Source organism: Aulostomus chinensis, chromosome 1, assembly GCF_037954235.1.
Source record: "Aulostomus chinensis isolate RoL2024-O1b breed Wild chromosome 1, RoL_Achi_v1.0, whole genome shotgun sequence".
Taxonomy (NCBI): Eukaryota; Metazoa; Chordata; class Actinopteri; order Syngnathiformes; family Aulostomidae; genus Aulostomus; species Aulostomus chinensis.
The window spans coordinates 64,304,973-64,327,805 of NC_141320.1; the positions used below are offsets into that span (position 1 = coordinate 64,304,973).

At 49.3% G+C, this 22,833-nt stretch overlaps 3 protein-coding genes and 1 long non-coding RNA gene across 8 annotated transcripts in view; 3 read left to right on the top strand and 1 right to left on the bottom strand.

Moving 5' to 3' along the window:
• LOC147272732 (uncharacterized) overlaps positions 1 to 5,274 on the top strand; it is a 49,232-nt gene extending 43,958 nt beyond the window's left edge. The window contains exon 6 of the long non-coding RNA XR_015115965.1: positions 4,669 to 5,274. This is a non-coding gene — a long non-coding RNA (uncharacterized LOC147272732). The remainder of the gene's footprint in view (positions 1 to 4,668) is intronic.
• Positions 5,275 to 6,967: 1,693 nt separating this feature from the next.
• On the top strand, positions 6,968 to 8,666 carry LOC147272733 (uncharacterized). Its single transcript, XM_086200496.1, has 4 exons — positions 6,968 to 7,620; positions 7,847 to 8,113; positions 8,186 to 8,323; positions 8,394 to 8,666. The coding sequence occupies exons 1-4, from the start codon at positions 7,350 to 7,352 to the stop codon at positions 8,552 to 8,554; spliced, it is 837 nt and encodes a 278-aa protein (XP_086056622.1). The 5' UTR covers positions 6,968 to 7,349; the 3' UTR covers positions 8,555 to 8,666.
• On the top strand, positions 8,416 to 17,155 carry gart (phosphoribosylglycinamide formyltransferase). 5 transcript variants are annotated; one of them, XM_086200468.1, is made up of 22 exons: positions 8,416 to 8,550; positions 10,772 to 10,921; positions 11,187 to 11,282; positions 11,350 to 11,524; positions 11,823 to 11,934; positions 12,061 to 12,129; positions 12,197 to 12,322; positions 12,407 to 12,494; positions 12,563 to 12,648; positions 12,722 to 12,890; positions 12,967 to 13,204; positions 13,352 to 13,446; positions 13,559 to 13,668; positions 13,748 to 13,946; positions 14,027 to 14,278; positions 14,352 to 14,504; positions 14,606 to 14,809; positions 15,752 to 15,910; positions 15,986 to 16,116; positions 16,193 to 16,334; positions 16,403 to 16,518; positions 16,588 to 17,155. In XM_086200468.1, the coding sequence occupies exons 2-22, from the start codon at positions 10,777 to 10,779 to the stop codon at positions 16,786 to 16,788; spliced, it is 3,066 nt and encodes a 1,021-aa protein (XP_086056594.1). In that variant the 5' UTR covers positions 8,416 to 8,550; positions 10,772 to 10,776; the 3' UTR covers positions 16,789 to 17,155. The 5 variants fall into 5 exon arrangements, with proteins under 5 accessions (XP_086056594.1, XP_086056578.1, XP_086056587.1 ...); XM_086200452.1 differs by lacking the exon at positions 8,416 to 8,550 and adding an exon at positions 9,401 to 9,474 and having other exon boundaries at positions 16,588 to 17,154; XM_086200461.1 differs by lacking the exon at positions 8,416 to 8,550 and adding an exon at positions 9,486 to 9,705.
• Positions 17,156 to 19,022: 1,867 nt separating this feature from the next.
• Positions 19,023 to 22,731, bottom strand: jagn1b (jagunal homolog 1b). Its single transcript, XM_086204515.1, has 4 exons — positions 22,592 to 22,731; positions 21,677 to 21,774; positions 20,643 to 20,715; positions 19,023 to 20,567 (listed from the first exon to the last, which is right to left on the bottom strand). Exons 2-4 carry the CDS (start codon positions 21,763 to 21,765, stop codon positions 20,178 to 20,180), a joined length of 552 nt encoding a protein of 183 aa, XP_086060641.1. The 5' UTR covers positions 21,766 to 21,774; positions 22,592 to 22,731; the 3' UTR covers positions 19,023 to 20,177.
• Positions 22,732 to 22,833: the final 102 nt, after the last annotated feature.

Here is a 22,833-nt window from a genome sequence, read left to right on the forward strand (position 1 = left end):
GATAGAGTGTCCGAGCATTTCTGCCCCATTGGCTGAGAGGAACATTTCCCTGCAGTCTCACGATTAGTTTGCCGACCTCTTTCTCTCCCCGCCCGCGAGGTGTGATTCTCCCCTACAGCTGTTTGTCATGGCCAAACACGCTACAATGCAGCACATGGCAAGAAATATATATGTGCTTTATGTGCCGACCAGCGCCGCTGCTGAGTGTTACGACACCTTCAGCCAACCCTGCATGCCCACGCTGAACAAAGAGCGCTTCTCCCAAATCAGGTCGTAGCATTTGCATAGAAATTGGTTTTAGATCAGGAGATGGGCCCTCAAAAACTCCCCTCTGTCTTTCTGTGTCAGACAAATAAACACAGCCGCATAGAGTCAGCTCCTTTAAGGCCCAATCACTTTGGAACAATGAGCACTCCTCAAGGAAGTCAGAAGGGAGGCCATGATGAGAAAAAGATCTAAGGAGACACTTCATGTTTACCAAAAGGCTGAGTGGCAACCAGAGACAATTTCCCATACAGAGACTCCACGGCATTCCCTTTTAAGATATCTGCGATTTACATGCCTTTGGTCCGCCAATCTCTGCTCCCACATGTTTGGTAATTATATGTCAATTATATGAGAACGTCCTCAGAGTTCGCCACCCCGGAACAGCAGATATCCCTCCTACTTTGTTTGGAATTATGGGGAGAGCGAGGGGACACGAGGCTTTACCAGCACGGTGAACAAAACATGATTAATTGTAGAGGCACCCACGGAAATGCTGCGTTTGAGGCGAAGGAAAGATCTCAGGGTTGGTCGGAGACTTTGCTCCAACGGCTCCAACGTAGAATGAGGAGGCAAAAATGCAATCATTTATTGACTTTCCCCCAAAATACAACGATCCAGCCGGTAGTCATAGTCCAGTGTTTTCCTCAGCACCGACACCTCATCCCATTTCATTAATGAGGCCTGAGAAAAGACTGTCATGCTTTGAGTTGGATCTCGTTTTTAGTCTAAAACCTTCATCACCATTTAAAACTGAGATCACGCCTAAATAAAGAAACACAAAGGGACTCTTTAACTCATTTTGAATCTGCACCGGGTAATCCCCCCCCCCCAGAATTCTCAGTATACATGTAATTCTTGCCTGACCTTTTGGCAAATATATATTTTCTGGTCTTGATGGAACAAAATTGAGTTCTATTGTACATGTATATGTTGTTCATGAATAAAGAATTGAAACTACTGCCTCGGCTTAGCTGAGCTGAGCTTAGCTTGGTGTAAAACTGGGGGCTTTTCAAAATATAACAAAATCCGAAGGAACTAGCACCTCGACAGCACATTTATTGACAGTTGGAAAAAAAAACTTTGAATTCGAGAGGATAGAAAGCTACTGCAACAGCTGCGTAGCTTAGCTTCGGTTGCCATTTAAGGCGAAGTTAATTAGCTCAGTGTTCAAAGCGGGAGCTGTCCAAAAGTGACAAAATCCAGAGAAGCTAGCACTTCTGATGCAAACAACACAGCACAGACCCATTTTAATCACACCTGCTACCACAATGAATGCAGAGCGGCCTCTCATGGACAAAATTCAACACATGAGCCACAAACATTTCTATAATATAATGGCCTGACCCTGAGCAGATCAAACTGGACGCTGTCCGCCATAAACCTGAACATATGTCGCTTCTTCTTGGAGAGTAGAAGGGTGTTTTGGAGGAGCCGGGGATGGATGGAAGCTGATAAATGTCAGAGGTTGATAGCTAAACTGCGGGCGGAGCAGCAGCGGTCCGGAGAAACCAAGCAGAGAAAAGCATTCTGTTGTGGAGACACTCAGCTGTAGTGACAGCTCCCGCTGCGGGCATCATGAGCTAATGCCAGGCTGCCTGATGCAGGTGTCTTAACCTAAAGAGCACCTTTCAGTCACATCTGCCATATCAGCGTGTGAGGGCTTGGCAGCTCGGCCATGTCAGCGCTGAAGCCAGGCTGCAAGATAACGCATTTCTGCTTCGCCTCGTGAATGTCGTGTGTGTGATTTGGAATGTCAGGACGACTATTCTCATCTGGCATCTTCCAAAAAAAAGGAAAATAAAAAGAAGAAGCTCATCACCTTTTTTCTTTTTCTTTTTTTTTTTTTTTTGCTGTGTGATGTATGTGCGAGGAGCAGAAATCATCCTGGTGTCAGAGAAACCTGACAAATGTGTGAAGGGGAAGAGAATCAGCCAGCTCGAGCAACTTTATGGAACATTATCTACCAAGGACAGTTTGTTTTTGCAGTTAGCCGGTGATGTATATCATTTCACAGCCAGCTCAGGCGGGTTCTCCTCGGTCGTCAGGCAAGGAAGGGGCTGAATCTGATCCTGGTTGGAGGTGATAATGAGCAGTGACAAATGTTTGCCACAGCAGCGCTCCAACAACAGCCTGCCATCAGGCATTCATAACTTATGTATGTGCAACATGATCTCCTCTAATAAAACATGTCACGCGTATCTCTGCGAGTTGCCTCTCACGAGTATTTTTGAAGATCTAATTGAAGGTGGCAGTCGTTTGTATTCACGGAGGGTCTCCCGCCGAACGCTTGTCGAGCTTTTATTGGTCATGCTAACGTCACGCTAAGTGTTGGTAGTCTTTGACGACTCAGTGAGGACACAATTAGGAAAAATTCCCCGGGTCGAGGTTATTTACCCGGAGGATTAGAGCTGACTGACAGGCAGCACAGCGACTCCAGATGCTCCGTCTGACTGAACGCTGAATAATAGCCGCCTTAATAAAAGAACACTATGAGACGGAACAGCTTCCATTTGCTATTGAAAGAACTAGCGGTAGGAAGACAGACCATTCCAGAGCGCTGGAGTAGCCGGAGAGAGGAAGCAAAGCAGGCACATAGAGAGCAACAAAAGAAAAAGATTTTGGAGGCGACACAATCTAACTTGTTCCCTCAAGTTAGTGAATTTGTGGCCGCAATGTTAAGCCTTTCCCCCGAAGTTGAGTTTTAGAACAGGTTGTGTCTTGGTTCTGCACGGAATTGAACTGAAGAGCGAGGCACGTCTTCTGGGGGACGACAAGCGATAGCATTTGGGCTGAAAATAAAATTATATATTTCTCTCTCGTTCTCTCTCTCTTTCTCCAGGTCTCAGTCGGTGAATATTGATTGCAATTAAAAACTCAGTTTCAATTCATTTGTGTGACTGACACATGACTCGCCTGCAACCTGAACATCATCCCTGAGATCTACCGACTCTGCAGCTAAATGTTCCGATTATTTATGCTTTTGGCTTTTGAAATTCTGCAGGAACTGATTGAGCGCCGGCAAGTTGGCGGTCTCCTGGCCTTTAAAGGGAAGCGTGGAATGTTTGACAGGCTCTTGGAGTTGGTGCGACTGTCTCTGTGGCTTTTTTGTAGAAATGCAGGCAATGGATGCCGCACTTGGTAGACATTGAATCAGGGCACGAAGACTGTTGACATGACACTCGTAGGCTGAGAGTGCCGGCGAGGGGACAGTTGAGTCCCTGTGGCAGTATTCAGTGTTTGTCTGTGTGACCTAGAACTTCCTCCTGACAAAAGCGCTTGCTCATTTCAATGCTAATGTGCTGTTATGGGTATTTTCAAAGCTTTGCTGCTATTTATTATGAATCAGCTTACCTGAGAGGCGGCGGTTAATCCTGTAGATCCCTGCAGAGCTGCCGCGCACTAAGAGGTCATGGAGATAGTGTTTAAATAGACTCTGCTTCTCTTATTATTCCGAGGGGACGAGCGGCCCGTTCACAGCTGGAACATTCCCTATTTTCTCCCTTTTTTTTCCCTCCGCACACTTGCAGTAGGTAGTAGCTCGTACCAGGGCTTGACCCTACAGATGCAGCTACCAGTAGGAGACTCAGAAAATTACTGGCCGAGACGGATAGTTGAGTTTTCTTGCCGCTTGCGGTCCCTCAGATGTGGGCATCACGTGACAAAGTAAGAGAGGCCTCGTGATTTCTCGTTACCGTTCGGGAATGGTTTCCCGAACGGTTTCCTCACTTCACATAACAAGAGCTCCATCAATACTGGAGGACTTCTCAGGCTGAAACTGGTGCCAGTGTATACCAACGTACCTGAAATTGATACATCAGCCAATTAATTTTTTTGCAAAATATGTCAATCTAAGATATGGCATCAGCTCATTAAATGGACGGTGCCCCAAAGCATCTTATTCCTTGAATTATATTTATTTTTGGATAAAAGGAAGTTCATATCGGCTCACATCAGGCAACTTGGGCAGCGATGGAGCTGTGATTGGACCGTATCAGCTGCTACGATCGGCCGCACCAATATACCGGTCCGGTTTTTCATTAAAAACCTCCCTTGATAATTATCTGTGATGAAGCTGGCAAAAAGCTCTACCTGAAAGTACAAGTTAGCACAAGAACTGCGTTTGGAATACGGAGGATGTGTGATGGGAAAACCATCAGGCTGCCCAGTTTGATAACATTAAGATATTGTAGCTGTTGACATGGCAACAGTCGGAGAAACTGCAGAACCCAAACAGATCCGAACAAACAGAAGGGATGAGATTTATCAGCATTCTGGACGCAACGGCGTCCGTCTCAGCTGAGGTCGTCACGACTCCGTCGCATCTGCTGCTCTTCTACGTCCTCTGGATGCTTTTCAAAAGCAGAACGTTCTGTGGTTGGGATTTCTTTTTTTTGTCTGTAGGTCCCAATTACGCAAAAACTGCAAGCTTGACCTCGATGAAGCTGGCTGGAAGGACGTTGGGGCGGACTGGCAGTTGATGTTGGTTTCTGCCCCGCTTCCTCGCCCTCCCACGACCAGGTCTGACCCGGCGTCCACTGCATTGCTGCGTCTGGCCTGTCCCCCGTACCACAGCCACCGTACTGTCAGAAAACTGCACCGCGGCACTTGCAACTTCTCCACATCTGCAAATGCCAGGAGGTGACGCCGAAGCAAAGGCCGTGTGCGAGAAACAGAAACCGCTCCTGTCTTTCATCCCTGTCATGTAAAGACTTTGCACCCCTGCCTCGTCTCTCGCTCGACGTGTTTCCTCTCAGCTGGCCGATCACGTCCGGAGAGCCCAGTCAGTTTTAATCACGCTCCTGTTTGTAGCGCTTCTGCCGGCCGTTGGTGTAACCGTGGAGAGGGAGGTGAGACGAATACCAACCATGACTGCAGCTGATGATTGCTCGCACTGACAGGTTATTTTATAAAGCTGCTTGTTGGGGAGATCAAAATGTTCAGTCACATGCAAATAAAAATTATGTGGTGATAATTTTTTGAAGCTAATCTTTTTCCCACCACCAGATGGCGTTTTGTACTCTAGGAAGTTTATTTTTCCAGTTTGAGTTTTAACAAATAAATATGGCAGCTGTAACTTCCTGCTTGTTTTACTGGGTTGAAATTGGCGCCAAATCATGGAGAGAAGAAGTGTAACATCCTGTTCCAGTCACCCCGTTTGACCCTTTCTTCATCAGGGTGTTTACCTTCAGAAGGCTCACTAACAAGGCCCCATGTTCATGTCACCACAACAACGCCCCTCCTCACGAGAACCGCGTCAGGAAGGAGCTGGTGGCCCCCAGCTGTCACACGGAGCAAGGGCGTCAGTGGCAGCACATCCCCGAAGTCACCAGGAGGCTCTGTGGTGTAGCAACACTGACATCTTCTGGCCAAATTGAGAACTGCAACATCTCTGCAGTCATTTACCGACTACTTTCTAGACCAAACATCCATTTTCTACCGGTTATCCTGTTAGGCTCCACCCCCCCCCCCCCCCCCCCCCTCTTATCCCAGCCTTCAGGTGAGAGGCAGGGTTCACCCTGGACAGGTCACCAGTCCATGGCAGGGCCAACACATAGAGACAGACAACCGTTAACACTCACAGCCACACCTACGGTCAATTTAGAGTATCAATCAGCCTCGTCTCCTCTTGATGTCTTTGGACTGTGGGAGGAAGCCGGAGTACCAGAGAGAACCCACGCAGGAACAGGGAGAACATGGAGACTCACACAGAAAGACCCCGTGCTCCGGCCGGGGGTCCAACCCGGAACCTTCTTGCTGTGAGGGTACAGTGAGGACCACTGCACCACCGTGCTGCCTCTTTTCTACACATTCATCTTCTTAAAAAAAAAAAAAAAAAAAAGTAAAAAGATTATCACCGATAAGAAGCATTCTGTTACTCGTCTTCTTTTCCGGAGCCTTCGGGCTCCCCTCATCCCAGATCACGGTTGCTGCTGGAGGCGGCCACAGACCTGAAGAGGCTCAAGCTGCCACCTTTAACTCCACCTGCTCATGTCCCCGTCTGTCCATCAGTCTCCCCTCCTTCCTCTCTCTCTTTACCTCTGTCCCTCTCTTTCCTTCTGCATATCTGTCTTCCTCCATTATCTATAAGTAGTGATAAAAATGAAATTGACTTCATTTGACAGTTATGCTGTGTGCCATAAAGTACTACCAGTGTATTGCCACTTTCTATTTCTCAACATCCAGACTGCCAGGGACTGCAGTGATAGAAACACAACAATGAAAAGCTTAAAATATACACATTCATGCCTCAAATAAACACTTGATCTCTCCCCTCATCTACTTGAAGTAAGCGATGTTGGATTGAAGTCTGACGTCAGCTGCCGCGAGGAGCAAAACGCCACAAAAAAAGAGATGTGCTTCCTCATCAGCTCAGTTCACTTTATCGCCCCACAGGGAGCACGCTTGAGAACTAACACTAACCTGGACATGCAGTGCAACAAGAAGAGCTCTTGAAAGATGTTTAAGCCACTGTAGCGACGTGGAGGTTAAAGTCTGGAAATGAAAGGCTGCGTATCAACGACAGGCCTCCTAGTGAGCGTTGCAGCGAGTCAAAAAACAAAGAGGGTAAATCAGTTAAGTTATTTTTATGTTTATTTAGTGTTTTGTATTCTTTGTTATGAGAGTTGACCGTATGAATTTATGGTATTCCAGAGGAAACCGGGTGTTATTGTGTCTTTCACGTTGGCCAGCAGGGGCGCTACTCAACACTCTCCCTGCTTGTGCGACGGTTAAATGGAGCGTATACTAGTGTGCGCATGCGCAAGGCGTGTCTCTCCTCGCGTCGGTGGAGCTGTTTGGAGACGACACGGAGGGTTTGTGTGACCGAACTGCACACCGGGAAGCATGTAAGAGAATGTGAATGATGAGTGAGTGAAATAAAATTCAAGGGGGCGGGTGTTGTGACGTCATGCATGACGTGTTATAACGATTCAGAGGGGAAGTCAACGTCAGGCTGCTGTCGGTGAAGTTCTACCCTTCGAGCTGTGACGCGTTCAGCGACCTGGTCTTGACGTGTTTGTCCATGCGGCTGCTGTTGTGTGTCGATGCTGACCCCGTCCAGGGTCCCCAGGTGAGACCCTCAGATGGAGCCAGATTGTGAGCAGGTCCATGGAGGAGAGGGGGAGGAGGAGGAGGAGGAGGAGGCGGAGGCCATGCTGTGGTCCATCCAGGAGGCTCTGGAGAGACAGACCCTCCAGATAGGAGCGTCAGCCTGTGGGGCCACAGCCGTGGTGGATGTGCTGAAGGCCCTCGGTGTGGACGTGGCCCCCGAGGAGGCTGACCGCTGCGTCCAAACACGCCTGAGGAGGAACGAGTCCCCGCTGCCTGACTACCTGCTGTCCCGAAGCGAGGCCGGTAAACCAGAACCTGAATGTCATGATTTATTTCAATCCACTAATTTCTCAGTCACACAAGCACTTCTGTCCAGCCACCAGTCCAAAACACCCCGTGAGGCTCCTGTCCAAAAGTGTTTCAAAGAAATTCTTTCATTTATAGAATATTGTAGGAAACGTGACAAGTCACCAAAACAAGTTTAATTTGGTCTGCCCATCGTCTCACATTGTCGCGTATCTGCCGCCAGGTGCCACTCACGCCCAGCTCATCGCGGGAGCCGAGGAGGCCAGTCAGGGGGCGGTGACCGGGTGCTTCTTCCACCTCCACCCTCGCCGGCGGGTCAAGCTGGTCCCGTGGCTGGCGAGCTGGATCCAGAGAGGTGCGGTGCCGGTGGCCACCATGAACATGCAGCTGGCTGTACCGAAGGGCGAGGAGGTGCCGGACGCCTGGCACCACCAGCTGATCTATGGAGTTGCACCTCATGCTGTTTTCATGACCAATCCTCTCGACTTAGGTGAGTCCAGGAAGGAAAAGTTCAGAAGAATAAAAACATCTACTCTCATATTTTTGCTTTTATTTGCTCTAGTGAGTGAGGCTGTAGTGCACCAGCGGCTTTGCAGCGAATCTGTGCTGCTGATTCGCCGGGAGGACGTTCTGCAGCGAGTGACCCCTGACTGCCGCCTGCCAGAGTTTGACCCCCGATGGAAAGCCCTGGATGTCCAAGGTACCGCCTTTTATCTATTTCAAACCAGTTTTTCTGCAGGTTTGCGAACACATTCTCTTCCCGTCTCCAGGTCAGGTGAGGCAGATGATCCAGGAAGAGCAAGAAGATGGAAGCAAGTTAACACACGTCACCATCCCCGCGGCGTACAGCTCCGGCGTCACGCTCTTCGCCCTGCGACAGTCGGAGGTGGGACGAGAACTCCTCAATACTCCCGAACTTCCTGTGCTGTGAGTGATTTTTACAGTTTGAAGCACACGAACACTGAATGTCCCGCGGGCCTCTCTGCTCTCCTCACCAAGTTTTTTTTGTTTTTGTTTTTGTTGAATAAACTTTTGTGAAGCAACTCGATCGACCGTCAGTTTCTTTCATGTCGAAAATGACGACAAATAAAGGGACAGACGAGATGCAGTCCTGCAAAAATGAATTTGCAGAACAACATCAATTCAAACCTCCACCCAGATCTGCCTTTCATGGACTGTCACGTCAGCCACTCACCGACACACTTATTTTATTTGTACATCCTCCTGCTAAATGAAAGCTTTCAATTTATAATAATTATGGCTTTTTAAAAAAAAAAAAGTAAAAGTACATTTAATGAGGGAAATGCCGTTTTAAATCTTAATTCACTGACACATACTGTACATCTCAATGATCACTTGTTTTGTCTTCTCACATGTAATACCACCAATACACCAATAGAGGGCGCCCGTGACTCCAAATATAATTCCCTGAATACAATCATTATCTGTATTTTTGGACAGTCATTTCATCCGGAGTTGCAGAAAAGCTCAGAATGTATCCTCACGTCAACATGAACATTTTTAACACATCCAAACATCAACAGGAAGAAGCTGTCAAAGTCGAAACGTTCCTCGCCTCATTTGAAACAAAATTCCTAAAATATAAATGTATATTTAATGTAATACGACATCAAGAATGACTTGAATGTCCGGTACGTGTTTACTTTTTGTACCACGTTTCTTCAAAATACACGAATCCCCCTGCGGAACCGAGTCGGAACAGCTCGACTTCATTTCCCATGATGCACCGCACAGCGCCGCGCCGCCCACAGGAAGTTCAAAATATTCCCAAAACACTCGCGAAAATAATAGGTTTGAGTGGAGAAGTCGAGCGTGTGGAGAAGACAAAGGGTGAGTGTGTTAGTCTTGAAACTGTGTCGGACGCCTGTTAGCGCGGTTTAGCACACGCTAGTGCGATATTGCACCCACGTGGTGGTGTGTGTGTGTGTGTGTGTGAGAGAGAGAGCGAGAGAGAGAGAACCGACTTTACATCCTCTGTCAGTCCGCGGTTTGTCCACAGAGGAGCAACATCCGACTCCTGCACGGGGCTCCGGCTGTGTCCTGTTTCTCATAAACGCACAGGTGAGCGTCCAATTAGCGCGCTAATTTGAAACGTAATCACTTTTCTCATGTTTGTGCGAGTGTCGCTACAACTTTTTCCCTGAATGCAGTGACTGAGATGTGATCTTTCTGAGAGTCAACCGGCTTTGCAGAGTCAAAGTGGCGTTGTTGACGAGCGGGGAAGTTTTCCAGGACGTAGACGGTACCGTCAATGCCAAACTGCCAGTGCCGTCGTTGTAAATTCCTGTCACACGCATCCGTTACACAAGCTCGCCATTTCTGCTCCCCTTGTGTGAGTTTTATGCTTCCAGAGCGCGTTTGTAGGCAGTAAAAAAAAAAAAAAAAAAGTCACGGAGATGCGTGTTTTCCGTTTTAATGACCTGTTGTGGAGCTCATGTGTCAGACATGTGAGTAACGAGAGCGGAGTGATTTCAATTAAAGGATCGGGACCGGACTAATTTCTGAACACTCACCCTTTTGTGTAGGTTTTTTGTTTTTTTGTTTTTTTTTTAAGGCAACATATCTGCGGACAGCCCTTCAGTCTGATGATCAAGAAGTCAAACAAACCGGGGTCAGAGTTCACACCGTCCTGGCCTGCCGTGGACCCGAAATGTTAGGACACGTGTGTGTGTGTGTGTGTGTGTTTTTTTGAGGGTTTTAAACTTCTAGGGATATGTAGTCGCTCGTGCGGGAGCCAACGCAGGCAGATGGGGTTCTTTTCCAGTGAGGAGACGTCACTGCCGCCAGATCAGTTGTTGTCCCTGCATGTGTGAAGAATGAGGATGAAACTTCCCCGCGGGTTGATTTGACTGTGTAGCAGCTTGATGATGGTATGGTTTTTCTGTGCAAATGAGCTTGTGATCCAGTGTCATTGTTGACTTCTCTGTTTGTTCTGCTTGATTGCATCCTTGTTAGCGTGGCGTGACAAGATGATATCAGACCACGGGAGCCGGCAAAGGTCACCGCCTCCTCGCAGCGGGGCAGACTCTTGCGGCCAAGTCTTTGCGCGCAATTAAACGGTTTCTTTATGGACGCTTTAAAAGCGGGGAGGTCTAATCCTGCGTGCTGGTGTGGTTTATTTCCCAAGGTGCCATGGCGGAACGGGTGCTGGTGGTCGGCAGTGGCGGTCGGGAGCACGCTCTAGCCTGGAAGCTGGCCCAGTCGCCACGGGTCCAGCAGGTCCTGGTGGCCCCGGGCAATGCAGGCACGGCCAACTGTGGGAAGATCAGCAACTCTGGTAAATACACAAGGAGCTCCGGGGAAATATGAGGCGTTTGTGGTTGATTTTCTAACGTGTTCTTAGAACAATGACTTAAATCCCAAAAATGGACTTTTAAGTGCTCACAAACCGCCCAAGATAAAGAACACGTGGGTTACAGTTACAGGGGATGAGAGCCCAGCTGTTGGTAGCCATCTGTTAGCTTCAAGCTAAACACAAGTTGGATAATGATACCCATTTGTGAGCCCGCTAAGCTCTGTCTGTGGCATCTGTGTCCGTGCAGAGGTGTCCGTCAGTAACCACGCCATCTTGGCTCAGTTCTGTAAGGACCATCATGTGGGGCTGGTTGTTGTTGGACCTGAGGTGCCGCTGGCTGCAGGTAGGTGGACCCTGTCACCTTCATTCCGCTTCTGTGCTTTTCATCTAAGCTGTCACGTTCCATCCAGGCATCGTAGACGACCTGACAGCCGCAGGAGTGCCGTGTTTTGGCCCTTCGGCCCAAGCGGCTCAGTTGGAGGCCAGTAAGAGTTTCTCCAAGGCCTTCATGGAGCGTCACGGCATCTCCACCGCACGCTACGGCTCCTTCACTGACCCCCAGGAGGCCTGCGACTACATCCGCACGTCAGTACTGTCCCTTCAGAATGGAAAGTCCCGAATGTTTGGTGGTCAGCCGTCAAATAGGAAACTGAATCGATAGAAGCTGAGCTGTAACGGTTTCATAGAACTGAAGAGGAAGTAATGTGGCTGAACAGCAGCTGCTGAGTTCTGGTCTCATGTGGATCTCTGACTCGTTACCAATGGGAAGTTTCCTGAACAAACAGTAAATGTTCCTCAAAGAGTAGCACTTACTGTGTGTGTTCTGTGACAACGCCATTACTGCTTCACTCCTCTGACTTTGTGTCATCCATGGGGTCTCCAGGGCCGACTTCCCAGCGCTGGTGGTGAAGGCCAGCGGTCTGGCGGCGGGGAAGGGCGTGATAGTGGCGCGAGACCAGGACGAGGCCTGTCAGGCTGTGACGGACATCATGAAGGTACCACAACGCGCCAGAAGTTTGTGCCAGAAAACACACTGACATTGATATGAACTTAATTTTGACGGGTGTCACTTTTTTCTCTCTCTCTCACCCCCCCCCCCCCCCCAAAATCTATGTCTGCAGGAGCGAGCGTTTGGGGCCGCAGGGGAGACGGTGGTGGTGGAGGAGCTCCTGGAGGGCGAGGAAGTGTCTGTGAGTGCAGCGTTCTACACCGCCCTCCCACATCCATGAGAAGTTAACAGGTGTCTTCTCCCCGCAGTGTTTGTGCTTCACTGACGGCTCCTCGGTGGCGCCGATGCCGCCGGCGCAGGACCATAAACGGCTGCAGGACGGAGATCTGGGGCCCAACACCGGCGGTATGGGAGCCTACTGCCCCACCCCTCAGGTTGATGTTCATCCTCCCAACTGGGTCCTCCTGATTTTAATTAAAAACCTCGTATTAACGAGCTGCCTTCTCCTCGTCGCGCAGGTGAGCCAGGAGCTGCTGCAGCAGATCAAGGAGGCGGTGCTTCAGAAGACGGTGGACGGCATGAAGGAGGAAGGAACTCCTTATGTGGGCAAGTGTTGCTTTTAATAGTAATTAATTAAGCATGTGCATTGTTTAATGGTTACCTGTGTGTTCCAGGTGTGCTGTATGCTGGGCTGATGCTGACCAAGCAGGGGCCCAAAGTCCTAGAGTTCAACTGTCGGTTCGGTGACCCCGAGTGTCAGGTGGGTTTGTTAAACTGTCCTCCGTCCGTGGAGCTCATTTTACATCAGGAGTAACGGTGAATGTTGCGTCCAGGTGCTGCTGCCGCTGCTGAAGACCGATCTGTATGAAGTCCTCCTCAACACCATGAACGGAACACTGGCCTCCAGCGCCCCCGTGTGGCACCAGGACAGCTCTGCTGTCACGGTGGTGATGGCCAGCGCCGGCTACCCGGGCTCCTACAAGAAAGGAACAGCCATCACAGGTATGTAGAAGAGAGTCCGGGTCCTCGTCGTCCTCACAGTTCTTCAGATGTCCTCACGAACTGCGTCCCTCCCCAGGTTTGTCCCAGGTCGAGGACATGGGGCTGCAGGTTTTCCACGCGGGTACGGCTCTGAAGGACAGCGCTGTGGTCTCCAGTGGGGGGCGAGTCCTGACGGTCACGGCGGTCAGGTCGTCTCTGGAGACGGCGCTGCAGGCAGCCAATCGGGGTGTGGCAGCCATGGGCTTCCCGGGTGCTGTGTACCGCCGTGATATCGGCAACCGCGCCATCGCCCACTTGAACCGACACAGTCGTGTGTGAGTGCGGCACAAACACTCCCCCTCCCCCGTTACTGTCTTTGTGTTTGTGTAGACAACCTTTAATTTGGTACAGTTACACAATGACCATCTTATTTTAACATTTGAAGACCTAAACAGAGGTCTGTTCCCCCTGGTCTCTGACAGAGGTCTGACTTACAAAGACAGCGGAGTGGACATCGCCGCCGGCAACCAGCTGGTGGACATGATCAAGCCTCTGGCCAAGGCGACGTCTCGACCTGGTAACTCAAACAAGAGGACCCGAATCACCAGAAGAGTCGTGTTGGCTGTAAACGCAGCAGCCTCGCGTGCCACATTCAGACTGAGCTAAACGTCATGGGTGTTTCTCTCCAGGGTGTAACGCAGAGCTGGGGGGCTTCGCCGGGCTGTTCGACCTGAAAGCAGCAGGCTTTGCGGACCCCATCCTGGTGTCCGGGACCGACGGCGTGGGAACCAAACTCAAGGTTGGCTTTTTAATGTTCTCTGTGTGCAGAACAAGGGGTTGATCGCGGCGACGGTTGAATTTCATGTGGCGTCTTCCAGATCGCCCAGGCGTGCGGGCGTCACAGCGGCCTGGGTCAAGACCTGGTGGCCATGTGTGTGAACGATGTCCTGGCTCAGGGTGCCGAGCCCCTCTTCTTCCTCGACTACTTCTCCTGCGGCAGGCTTGATGTGGAGGTGGCGGCCTCGGTGGTCGGTGGTATTGCCAAAGCGTGTGAGGTGGCTGGCTGTGCTCTGCTGGGTGAGAGGAGGAACCCCCCTGGTCTGTTTTGCGGTTCACCTGACTGAAAGTTAACATCACCGTCCGTGTCTGTTAACCAGGTGGGGAGACGGCAGAAATGCCCGGCGTCTACGCTGCGGGGGAGTACGACCTGGCTGGGTTCTGTGTGGGAGCAGTGGAGCGTGGATCCCTGCTTCCCAGGCTGGGGGACATCAGCGAGGGAGACCTGCTGATTGGACTGGCGTCCTCGGGGGTCCACAGCAACGGCTTCAGTCTGGTTCGCAAGGTCTTGGAGCGAGCCGACCTGAGCTACAGCTCCCCAGCTCCCTTTGGAGAACAGGGACGGACCGTGGGTAAGTCTGGGCCACGTCTGAAAGCACGCGCCTCATCGCTGCGGTGTCTCAGCAGCTCTTGTTCTGCCCCCAGGGGAGGTTTTACTGACGCCTACCAGGATCTACAGCCGTCTGCTCCAGGCGATCCTGTGTAGCGGCGCTGTGAAAGCCTACGCTCACATCACCGGGGGGGGTCTTCTGGAGAACATCCCTCGGGTGCTGCCCAAGGAGCTGGCGGTCGACTTAGGTGAGGCGAGAGCGCTTCATGTGGCTGTGCTGCAGCAAATAGGAATATATGTATTTTATTTTTTTCTGACTGCTAATACTCACATGTTGCGTGTGATTCAGACGCCTCTCGTTGGAGCATCCCCCCGGTGTTCTCCTGGCTCCAGAAGGAGGGTGGCCTGAGTGAGGAGGAGATGACTCGCACCTTCAACTGCGGCCTGGGGGCGGTCCTGGTGGTCGCCCCTCCGGATGCTCAGGAGGTCCTACGTCAGCTGCAAGCCCACGAAGAGGCTTGGATTGTGGGTTCAGTGGCCTACAAGCAGCCCGGTGAGAGTCCGGATGACTGCAAACTCCTGATAATTCCCAATTGTAGTTGACATTATTATATTATCGTTCCAAGGAAAGAGTCGGGCCGACCGACATGGATTATTGGAGGAAAAAAAAAATCTTGACAACCGATTAATCGGCCGTTTTTTTTTGTTTTGTTTTTTTAATCAGCAGTATATTAACACAATAACCATCTTTAACACGAGGCCAACAACAATGAAGCATTAGCTTTTTAAAATGATAACAATTACAATGTGAGAAACCGTGATTCTAATGTCCAACTATTTTGTTCATCGTCTCACATCTTTGAAAACAAACAATGAAAAAACAACTGCCAAAGCGAGAATTATTAGAGCAAAATTAAATATTTACAAGCCCTTTCCTTTCAAAGTAAAACCACGTTTTATTCCCTGCATTTTATTTCTGAAAAAAACAAATCGGTCGGGCCCCAGTTTAGACACGTGCTCCAAAAATGTTTCAGTCCTTTTGTTCAGAGACGCAGTCGTTGTTCAAACGGCCCTGATTGAGCGCTGCAGCGCCACGCCATGCGTAGGTGGCTGACGTAACACGGTGGAGGTTCACGCGCACACAGATGAGTGTGAAAATGTGAGGGCGTAATGTGGCAACCTCGTCTGCCACACAGACCTGCTTTTGTCCTCTGTGCTGTGGAAAACTGCACGCGCGTGAAAGTCGGAGGTAAGAGGACGAGCGGGTCAACGTGGACTTGCAGAAGCTGGAATCCTCGCTCCGGCGGACCTGAGCAGCCTGGATGTGCGACGTCAGTGACAATGAGCTCATTTTCATGTTGTCTGAGTCTCAGGTTGGGAAAAGGATTATTTTTTATTTTAGTCAAGATTGATAACAGGACCTGAATGTCTTTAGAGGGTGAACTGGGTGCAGGAAGGTTGTCAAACGTGTGTGTGTGTGTGTGTGTGTTTGCAGGAGCGGAGCCTGTAGTGGTACGCAACCTGATGCACAGCCTGCAGAGTGCAGGTCCCTCTTCCTGCGGGGACTTGGGGGTAAAGCAGAATGGGGGTTGCCACGGTGATGGCAGGACACCACAGAAGAGGACAAGAGTTGCTGTGCTCATCTCAGGCACAGGTGTGTTACTCTGTTTCTTTTGAAATGTAAGAAATGACATCCCGGGACACCCCTGAGACGCCTGCTGTGTACCAGGCACCAACCTGCAGGCGCTGATCGAGCAGGCCAGGCGTCCGTCCAGCGCCGCAGAGATTGTGTTGGTCATCTCCAACAAACCTGGTGTTCAGGGCCTGAAGAGAGCGTCACTTGCTGGCATCCAGACGAGGGTACGAGCATCAGGAGCGCCGCATTTGTGATAGAATTCTGGATGACATGAAAACTGACGTCTGCACCCCAAACCAGGTGGTCGACCATAAGCTGTACGGGAGCCGAGCCGAGTTCGACGCTACCATTGATCGCGTCCTGGAGGAATTTGGGGTGGAGCTCGTGTGCCTGGCTGGTTTCATGAGGATCCTCACCGGAACTTTTGTCAGGAAATGGAATGGTGTGGTAATCCCTTGTTAATGAACGTCCCCGCTCACGGGAAGGTTACTGACTTTGCTCCTGTCTCAGGTAAACTGCTCAACATCCACCCGTCCCTGCTGCCCTCCTTCAAGGGAGTCAACGCCCAGAAGCAGGCTCTGCAGGCTGGAGTGTGCGTCAGCGGCTGTACGGTCCACTTTGTGGCGGTCAGTGTCACTCTGTCATAAAATGAAAGGCTTTAGACAGCGGTTTGAGCTGTTGTTTACTGTTCGCAGGAAGAGGTGGACGCCGGCGCCATCATTGTGCAGGAGGCGGTCCCCGTGCTGGGCGGTGACACGGAGGAAACCCTGTCTGATAGAATCAGAGAGGCTGAGCACCGCGCTTTCCCTACTGCGATGGAGCTGGTAGCCAGCGGGGGGGTGGGGCTCAGCGAGGACGGGCGCATCAGCTGGAGGTCCAACACTGAGCACAGCTAATCGGCTCTTAGCCCATCATGAATACTTGAAACTCCATTCCAGTTGTTACGTTTGTGTGTTTGGAACCTGCACGGCTGCATGAACGACGGCGTCGCATTGCTGCCACCGAACGAGTATTAAAACTGTTGTAGAATCGTCTGCTTCACTGTAGAGATAAAAGAATGGGTGTGTGTGTGTGTTTGTGTGTGCTTCAATCACGCCAACAACAGTTTGAGACGCGGAAGGTGTCGGCCATCTTGACCTGCTGTACGTGTCTTCTGGTTACTGTACTGACATTAAAAGCACAACCTTGGAAGGGTGAGAAAATACTTTATCATGCAGTAACAAAACTTGCATTGTTGCTCTCACTGCAGTAAGTTGAAGTATAAAACAGTGTTTTTGTTATTATGCCTGTGTGTGTGTGTGGGGGTCCACTGGTGTCCTGGTGCTGATTTGAACCAGTGAACTTCGCACCCACAAGTCTGTGGGGGTGCGTGCAAGCCCTGATGCCACTTGGCCACCAGATCTGCATACTTGCCTTTAGTAGTTGCTCACATTTCGCTTCTCCTTTGGGTGACGGCTTCTGAAAATGGACTTTGAACCCAGCAGCACCAGACCAGGTTGAATGTGAGAAACACTCAGGCGTCATGACTCAGCAACACGCCTGTGGTGCAGTGGTGTTTGTGCAGACTTGAAGACCGGATGTGATGGGTTTGATTCCATCTGTCAGTTTTGAGCCAGTCACCAGAAACGGAGGTTCAAATGTGAGAACCCAAGTGCAGGTCAGAAGGCAGTGTAGGACAGTGGTGAAGCCTCCTGCCTTGTGTCCAGATGGTGAGCGGTTCAAATCCAGGTCAGGGCCAGTCTGAGAGGCCCTCCCTAGGAGGGTGATGATGGAAACAACTACAACAAAATGAGCTACGGCTAGGGGGAGCCAGGACGCCAGGTAGTGGGGGTGTAGTCACCCCCTCTAATTTTTTCTGGATGGTAGGTAGACTGTAAGTGTTAGTTCCTGTCATGTGTCACTGTTAAGCAGAGGACAGACAGGTGGACTACAGGTAGCATAGAGGAAGGTCAAGACTTGGGCAGTAGCTCAGAGTTGAGGGTTTCCAAGTGTGAACTGACAGGTTCAGGTGTCATCACCTGGTGATGGTACAGTATTAGTGTAGTGTGTATTAGACTTAGACATGGGTGGAGAGATTAGTAGTGTGAGGTGAGTCACAACAGGGTTCATTTTTGCACTTTTTGACTGTACATGTTGTGACAACTACTAAACATTATGCAAGTACAGCTTAAGACAGTTGGCAAAAAGTACTCTACTCTACTCTACTCTACTCTACTCTACTCTACTCTACTCTACTCTACTCTACTCTACTCTACTCTACTCTACTCTACTCTACTCTACTCTACTCTACTCTACTCTACTCTACTCTACTCTACTCTACTCTACTCTACTCTACTCTACTCTACTCTACTCTACTCTACTCTACTCTACTCTACTCTACTCTACTCTACTCTACTCTACTCTACTCTACTCTACTCTACTCTACTCTACTCTACTCTACTCTACTCTACTCTACTCTACTCTACTCTACTCTACTCTACTCTACTCTACTCTACTCTACTCTACTCTACTCTACTCTACTCTACTCTACTCTACTCTACTCTACTCTACTCTACTCTACTCTACTCTACTCTACTCTACTCTACTCTACTCTACTCTACTCTACTCTACTCTACTCTACTCTACTCTACTCTACTCTACTCTACTCTACTCTACTCTACTCTACTCTACTCTACTCTACTCTACTCTACTCTACTCTACTCTACTCTACTCTACTCTACTCTACTCTACTCTACTCTACTCTACTCTACTCTACTCTACTCTACTCTACTCTACTCTACTCTACTCTACTCTACTCTACTCTACTCTACTCTACTCTACTCTACTCTACTCTACTCTACTCTACTCTACTCTACTCTACTCTACTCTACTCTACTCTACTCTACTCTACTCTACTCTACTCTACTCTACTCTACTCTACTCTACTCTACTCTACTCTACTCTACTCTACTCTACTCTACTCTACTCTACTCTACTCTACTCTACTCTACTCTACTCTACTCTACTCTACTCTACTCTACTCTACTCTACTCTACTCTACTCTACTCTACTCTACTCTACTCTACTCTACTCTACTCTACTCTACTCTACTCTACTCTACTCTACTCTACTCTACTCTACTCTACTCTACTCTACTCTACTCAGCCCTTTACCACCACGCCCCCACTTCTATGCGTCCTGGCTCCCCCTAGCCGTAGCTTTCTTCATGAGTCCCACAAGTGGCTTTGAACCCATGCCATTTCACCTTCCACATCCAAGGCATCTCGCCAATCCCACTCAGCCACCAGCTCACACCACACTCACACACCAACTGACCTTCTACCACTACATTCACACCACCACACTGCATCAAACTCACTTCAATGAAAATTACTGTCACAACATTATTTACTTTTCTTCTTACCTCAAATGTTACACACATCACAATCAATGTTTGGGGGTCAAAGATGGACCATCAGTTGGGAAACACTGTTGGAGAAAACAACTCAACCTGGAACACAGAATTACAGAACATGATTGACAAAAACCTTCCTCCTTGGACAGAGGGACATCTCCTCACTGGACCTTCAGCTCATCCCTCAGCAGCCACAGGACCACCTGCTGCACTTACCTCCTCCGCAGGATGTGACAAACTCAATGTTCAGGATCAAAACACCAACTGTTCACACATAACTACTTCTGGCTTGTTTGGGAGGTTCCTCTGTCATTGATGCACCCATCATGAAAGTGCACACTGCCTACACCCTGGGACAATGTCAGATGCTGCACCCATCAAAGTGTCACATACCACAACTGCTGCCTCACTCACAACACCAGGGGGCAGAGCAGCTCTCATCTTCTCAAACTTTAGCAACAGAGCCTTCATGACATCAGCATCCAGGTGACCTCTCACCACTGGACAACAGCTTCCATATCAGGTAACGTCCACTCAACATGTCAGCAGAAGCACTGCACAGGGAGGGGTCAAAGAACTCTCACCCCACTGAGTCGATCTTCCCATCAAGTCTCAACTTGTCACAAGTTTACAAAAAATGACAAGAAAAAAGAAGCCATCTCAGGAATCAAGTCTTGAAGACTCCTTTCAGGAAAAAGTCTATCACAGAATAATTTAGGGGAATTTCATTTGCCTTTATTTTGTTTCTGGTGGATTCTCCAGTCTCACATTCGACCTTCTGTCTTAATCTTCAAAATGTGGTAGACTTCAGAGGACCTCTCCTCAGGCCTGCAGGAATCCTGTCTTCTCCCCCACAACAGTTTTTACGTACTTTAGTAAATGGGCCGATGCTCACTTCTTCTTCTTCTCCTGCGTGCTGCTGAACCACTGGTCCAGCAGCTTCTTGCTGTAGTAGATCTGCCATCCGTGCACCTGCACAGCGATGACGATCACCAGGTACATGACGGACACAGCCGAGAAGCCAAAAATGAAGCGGTAGGCTTTGCCGTGCCGATACAGCTGCTGAGCAACAGGGAACATCTCCATGCCACCGTAGATGAGCGGCGCCACGCAGAAAAGTCCGGCACTGATCATGGAGATGACCAGGTAACTTATGTTGTTACGAGGTAAAGCCAGGAAGCTGAAGACGGTGGGAACGATACTCAGGAGGTACGGGTATTCCCACTGGTACGGCGTGGCGACGGTCTTGTGTGACACCAGGCTGAGCTGACTCACGATCACCTGACAAAGAACAACGCAGATGTTTCACTGGTGCCAAACCCTACAGAACCACACTTGGTGAAGGCTGGCCTTTACCTGAGCTGCCATCAGCACCCACATCAGCAGATGGACGATGTTGAGTTTACGGATTTCAGACTTCAGGGCAACACTGAAGGGACAAATCAAAAAAATCCAACATTGATTCAAAGATCTCAAATCAGTTTCAAGCAGCTTCTCCTCTGCATTTTACACTCACAGGACTGATGAATCGCACAATTACACCATAAGAATCCACCAAAGTTGTCCGCTCAACACAGATATTAACACGGAATTCTCAGTAAAACCATGACTTCAATATGGTGTTTTTCTAGAGGATGATTTCACCGCCTATCCAGTAGAGGGCGCTCCGACTCCTCATTTCTCGCTCCACAGCAACCCCACAGACTGCAATACTTACAGCGCATGCGTACAAAAAACCCAGCAGTTTGCCTCGTAGGTACGTTCATCGTAAGTACTTTCTGAAATAAAAAAAAAACAACTTCATAAAGCTGGGATGACCTCGCTTAACTACGAGCTACCTTGCTAAACTACTTAGCCCACTCAGACACGGCACCGCGGACGAAGGCCTGGCAGCATCAGGACGGACTCACGGTTGTAGGGGCTTCTTACGTTCATGTTGCTGTTTGTGCCACACAATTTCTAACGGTACTTGTTGGAAAAGAGCACACTGTTTCAACTACATTCAAGCCATCCAAACCAGCTACTTTGTCTTGTATAATATAAATAAAAAAATGTATAAAAATGAATGAAATGATATATCGGTTGGTTACCGGGATTTTTTATTCCTTCATATCAAAATGTGCCCCCCAAAACAAACCCATATTGGTTGAGCCCTACTTCTGATCAATGAATTCACATTGCTATTCAAGTCACTACCTCATGATGAAATGCATTGATAATTACATAGGATATTAGACAGCAAATGACTCAAAACAGGACTTTAACTCGTCCTATTACTGAACTACAGAGACCAAATGCAGCTGTTCGATATCCTTCCGATTCCAAACGGACTCTCTCCAGTGGGTCATGCCGCTCCCGGCTCTTCTCCTCGGTGACTCTCGTCAACCCACCTCATCTGGTAGTGTGAAGCGACTCGCTCTCGGTGCTGAAAGTCACTGCCGTCTGTCCCGGTCGCCCTCGGTCCTGCTCGAGAAGCCATGGTGAGAACCTGAGAGCACACCGGTGCTGAGTCAGCGACTGCGCCACCACCGAGACACCAACTGTCTTTGACTGTATTTTAAATATCAAACCGGAAAAACGGTGATGTGGCAGCATCTTAGTATCACATATTGGATCGTCCCTTCCTCCTGCGTTTGACACGCTTTTGGTACATTAAACCAAACTGGTGAGGAGGGGAAATATTGTTGCAGTGGCAGTCTGACGCAGACGAGGTGGAGTACAACGGTCGTTTACTGCATTTTAATGTCAAGGGATAAGAAGTCCACTCACTGCTAGGAATCAAGTAACAAGGGAAGACACCGAGTATTTCTACTCCAGTACAGTCTCGTCCCGATTGCTGCACATACAAATCATGCACAGTGTACTCAATGAAAGCAAACTCAAACTTCACCCTCGACAGTTTCAGTTTATTTCCTAAAACAAATCCGGTCCTGCTTAGCTTGGGGTTTCCTGCAGGAGGCGTGACGGTTTCGTCTCGGGAGCGAGTCCTTTCACTGGCGTGAGCTCACAGAGCACGTCACGCTAAACACAAATAATCTTCTATTTACGTTCATGCATGATTTCCACCATCTTTTTAGTCCAAAACTTAGCTTGGAAACCTACAAACAACGGAACACCAGCAGCGACACCAAGCTGACCACCTGCTCAAAACTACAAGTGCAGGTCATTGCGATGGCTAGCTAGCTAACCCTGCTAGCTAGCTAAGCTACGCCAGCTAGCTTTACAGAACTTTCTGTCTTCATTCCCAAACAGCAGAAACTGTCGGGGAGGAGGTGCGGGACGCGGAATCTTAATGAACCACTTACCTTTTATCTACCGACGTTCATAAAAGACCTAAGAGTACAAGTATGTCGACAAAAACAGAGCTAATGCCGTCGGCTCTCAGCGTTGTAAGCGCAAGTACGACGTCACAAACTGTGATTGGTTGAACGGCTTTCAGATTCAAAATAACTTTATTGACAAGCTCATTCGTGCGGATCCACGGGATTTAACATTCAAACTCCATTTCGGTTTGGCTTTTGAGCTCCAGCGGTAAAACAACCTACAT